A 4,666-nucleotide genomic window follows, 5' to 3' on the forward strand; every position below is an offset into this window, starting at 1 on the left:
CTGACTTTGAACGGGTGAACAGGTTTCTTTGTGCAAGCTTAGAGCACATTTATGGCAATGAAGATAACTTTGGCGTCATAAAAAATGGAATACTCTCAACACAATACTTATTATTTGTTACAGTTATGGCACACAGGTTTCACTGATTGGCCGACTAGGGCGTTGGCGGATTTGTTAGGCTAAGCTAGTCAATTCGGTTACTTTTGCTACAAGAAATGATTGTGGGCTTTCAAGAGGAAAAATATGTGAAGGTTTTAATCTGTATGAAAAAGGAGGTACGGCTTAAATAATTTTATAGTAACCTGAAATATTCTCATCTTTATATACTTAAAAGATTCCTGATTAAAATGTGAAATATATACGTAAATTAATCAATAAAAATTTAAAACAAAAGAAAATGACATTCTTTATAAAAATGAGGTAAGAGCTAAATATTTTATAGTCGCCTGAAATATTCTCATCTTTATATATTCAAAAGATTCCTGATTAAAATTATAAATATATACGTAAATTAATCAATACAAATTAAAAAAAAAAGAAAATGACATTACTTCTGTATAGAAAAAAAAGATAAATTACGGTTTGAATAATTTTATAGCCGCCTGAAATATTCTCTTCTTTATATGCTTAAAAGATTCCTGATTGAAATTATAAATATATACGTAAATTTATCAATACAAATTTAAAACAAAAGAAAATGACATATCAATTCTGTATAGAAAATGAATTACGGTTTAAATAATTTTATAGAAGCCTGAAATATTCTCATCTTTATATAATTAAAGATTCCTGATTAAAATATGAAATATATTCGTAAATTAATCTATACAAATTTTAAAACAAAAGATAAGGACATATTACCATTTTTGAAAAATATGAAATTAAAAAAAATAATGGATTATCATTTTCATATTATGAGCAAAGTTAAAATGAAAAACATAATATTTCTTTTTCCTCCATTATTGTTGAAACCAAGTCAACAGACTCGCCCTAACAATGCCAGACACTAAAAAAAATTGTATTTGGTATATCTTATATTCATAAGAAAGTATACATATCAACCGCAAAATAGTTAAAGGTATACAACACATAATACTCTTAACTTCTGCTCCTCCTCCTTGGATACGTGTGATCACAGCAAGAATTCGTGGATGCCACTTTGGCACCACCAATAGGCCTGTTTTATAAATTATGGAAGTTATCAACCACACGAGAGTTTACCTCTTCGGTTTCCACTTCTGACATTTTCACTATGAAAGTTTTATTGTTTGCTTTGGATTTTCTTCTTTTATTTCACGAAAAGATTAAACCCCATAGAGGTTATGCAAGAGTTCCGTGTCTCCCATATATAGTCTTCACATGATTGGGTTTATGCACACTCACAGCACATTCACATATACTGAAAACATAATACTGCCAAGTTTTTTGGTAATGTAGATAAATAATGATTAGTTCAAATATATATAATTTTCATCTCTTACATAAAATACCGTCTTTTCTTACACCGAGGACGTGACATAACTTTGCCCTCTTAGAGGTCATAGGGTACGTCTCTTGGGTCAACGTAAACATGCGGTGTGGTGACACTGTGACAGGTGGAGGGGGCACCACCCCCCACAACACTGCTGCCCCCTTGGCAGCCTCCAATACTGCTCTGAGGTCCAGGAATGTAAGCCCCCTCCTCCCCCTCCTGTCATACGTGTGATAGGGGCAGTGTCTTGTTAACGGAGCCCAGGTGTGACGCTACGCTGTGGGCGGTGCCCTGGGCGCTCATGGGCGGAGGTGGGAAGGAAGCGCAGGAGGGTGCCGTTGCTTGCTTCATGGGTCTTGTAGGGTACTCGTAGGTGTGGGCGTGGGCACCAGGGCATACACGTTGATAGAACCTCCTCCAGGAGTCCAGAGTCTTGCCAGACCAGATCCAGAAACCGGCCGTGATGCCCACCACCAAGGTCATGAAATAGCGCAACATCAGCACGGAGTAATCGGGTCGCTCCCCTTGGTGAGTGCTGCAGGGACACACGAGGGAATCCTGCCAATCCTCGACGTACATTTGCTCGTAGAAGTAACATCCTATGACGATGGTTGCTGGCACCGTGTAGAGCACACTGAATACCCCGATCCTTATCATCAGCTTCTCGAGTTTTTCCGTCTTGGTTCTGCCTTGCTGCTTGATGACGTTCCTGATTCGGAACAGACTCACGAACCCAGCCAGAAGGAAGCAAGAACCAAGGACCAAATAGACGAAGAGCGGGGACAGGACAAAACCACGCAGATTGCCGATGTCTTGATTGCCTACGTAGCAAATGCCGGCAACCGAATCGCCATCGACGGCTGCCAGTGCCAGAACGGTGATGCTCTGGATAGTTGGAAGAAGCCAAGCGGCCAGGTGGAACCAGGTGGAGTATCCAGCGATAGCCTCGTTGCCCCACTTGAGACCAGCTGCCAAGAACCAGGTAAAAGCCAGCACCACCCACCAGATACTGGAAGCCATTCCGAAGAAGTAGATGAGAAGGAACACCGTCGTACAAAGGCCGGATCCGTACGGATTGTGACGGACGAGATGGTAGTTGTAAATAATCATATCGCCATCACAGGCAACTTCAGAATGCCCAGCCACCATGCGAATGATATACCCTACTGATACCATAAAGTAGCATCCACTTAGGAAAATGATAGGTCTCTCCGGGTACTTGAATCTGTCCATATCGATTAAGAAAGTAGTGATGGTTGTTAATGTTGACACGCAGCATAAAATGGCCCAAGTGGCTATCCAGAACTGGGCGAATGTCCTTTCATCTTCGCTGAAATAAATGCCGTGACAGGGCAATGCACAGTCGGGAACACTGCCTACTGAGAAAGACTGATTTCGGTTGGGTCCGAACTGTCGATAAGAAGCATCGAGCGAGATTAAATGTCTCTGGCAAGTGCATTTGCATGTGTCCTTGCGAGTGGGTTTAGGACAATATTTAGAATTCTTACCTCGACATTTTTTATCCAGATTCCCGTAGTTTTTGGGCCGTTCTTCCTCCGGCGCAGAGCCATTACGCTTATCCATGCACAGGTTCATTGTATCGCCATATTCGGGTAATTTGGAACAGTCCATGCGTTCGGGCCATTTAAAGCCATACTGTTGCATGATTGGGGCACAACCGGCCTTTGCCCTTTCACACACGCTCCTGCAGGCCGGCAACGGCTTATCGTAGTCTTCAATGCAGATAGGCGCATACACAGAACACAGAAAGAACTTGAGATCGGGCGAACACATTATTTCTACGAGTGGCCAAAATTGATGGACTTCCAGTCCAGCCTCATCCTGACTGTCATGATTGAACTGATTTGGCATCGAAGTGTAATTATATCCGATACTGCGGCACATTGGAATGGTGATTTCTTTGCATCGGGACTCCTTGGCTGTTTCCCCCCTCTGTGGCACCGACCATGGTCGCCACTAGGAGGATGAGGAAGGACAGGCACACAGAATTCCACATCATCATGGCGCTACGACGGCGCTTTTGCGCTACCGCTATACCCTCGTCACTAGCGCAGAACATCGCGGGCTTTACAAACCCTTTCTGAACGATAACGTGGTCATGTTCTTGGCTCGCACTTTTACGACACCATTGTTTTCAGGGCGACGCTGCGACACGGACAACCATTGATTCACATCCACCCTCGAGGGGAGTCAGGTTCACACTAACTGAGCGTGCGTCCCCCGAGCCTCGAGACAGGAGAGAGTGAGAGCGAAAGAGAGAGGGAGAGAGAGAGCGAGAGGGGGAGAGATAGTGAGAGAGAGAGAAAGAGAGAGAGGGGAGAATCCAGGTACCACTCAATGTTTTTTTCTGTTAGATAACAGAACATGACAATGATTATGATTACTTCACACTTCGGAATAAAGTAATCTCACCCATTTTCTCGAATTAAATCTTACTTTTCGTTAAACAAAAAAATAAAAAGTTATGAAAATATTGAAATGGAAAAGAGAAACTCCGATACGACCAGAACTGAGCAAAGTCTCGGCTGTTACCCTCCAAAGGAGCCGACGCCCTCTCGGCCAATGAGCACAGGCGCAGCTGCTCGAACGACCAATCGCCGCTGTCGTTTCATCCCGGCATAGAGTCTCCCGGTGACCTGTAACAAAAAGAAACTCATGTCAAGCGAGGTCATATTTTACCTGAACGAACCGCAATGCTATCACACCTCCAGCCTTCCGCCGTTTCCCTTCGTCGAGTGTGCGTGGGTGTTTTTTTTTCTCTCTCTCTTTTTTTGTATTGATCGACGTACAAGGGCAAGTAGACTATTGATCAATGCACGCACAAACAACCTTACACGCTCTTCAATTGCAAGTGAGTTGGATTGAAGTACACTTCCGCATTGCAATTTCATATAAATGCACATTATTGCATCCACTCGCATGTTGTAGCGGCGATACGATAGAAGTCTCTCTCTCTCTCTCTCTCTCTCTCTCTCTCTCTCTCTCTCTCTCTCTCTCTCTCTCTCTCTCCTACTTGCATTTGTCACGTGAACACACACACTTGCACACACTCACACACACACACACACACACACATATATATATATATATATATATGTATATATATATATATATATATATATATATATATATATGTATATATATACTGTATATATATATATATATATATATATA

The 4,666-nt window shown here is 42.2% G+C and overlaps 1 protein-coding gene across 1 annotated transcript; it reads right to left on the bottom strand.

Moving 5' to 3' along the window:
• Positions 1 to 588: 588 nt before the first annotated feature.
• Positions 589 to 3,710, bottom strand: LOC137655726 (frizzled-5-like). Its single transcript, XM_068389752.1, is given in 2 exon segments — positions 589 to 3,421; positions 3,423 to 3,710. Coding segments are annotated over 2 exon segments (1,857 nt in total). The 5' UTR covers positions 3,552 to 3,710; the 3' UTR covers positions 589 to 1,693.
• Between the last annotated feature and the right edge of the window lie 956 nt (positions 3,711 to 4,666).

The sequence above is a fragment of the Palaemon carinicauda genome, chromosome 16 (genome assembly GCF_036898095.1).
Source record: "Palaemon carinicauda isolate YSFRI2023 chromosome 16, ASM3689809v2, whole genome shotgun sequence".
Lineage (NCBI taxonomy): Eukaryota > Metazoa > Arthropoda > Malacostraca > Decapoda > Palaemonidae > Palaemon > Palaemon carinicauda.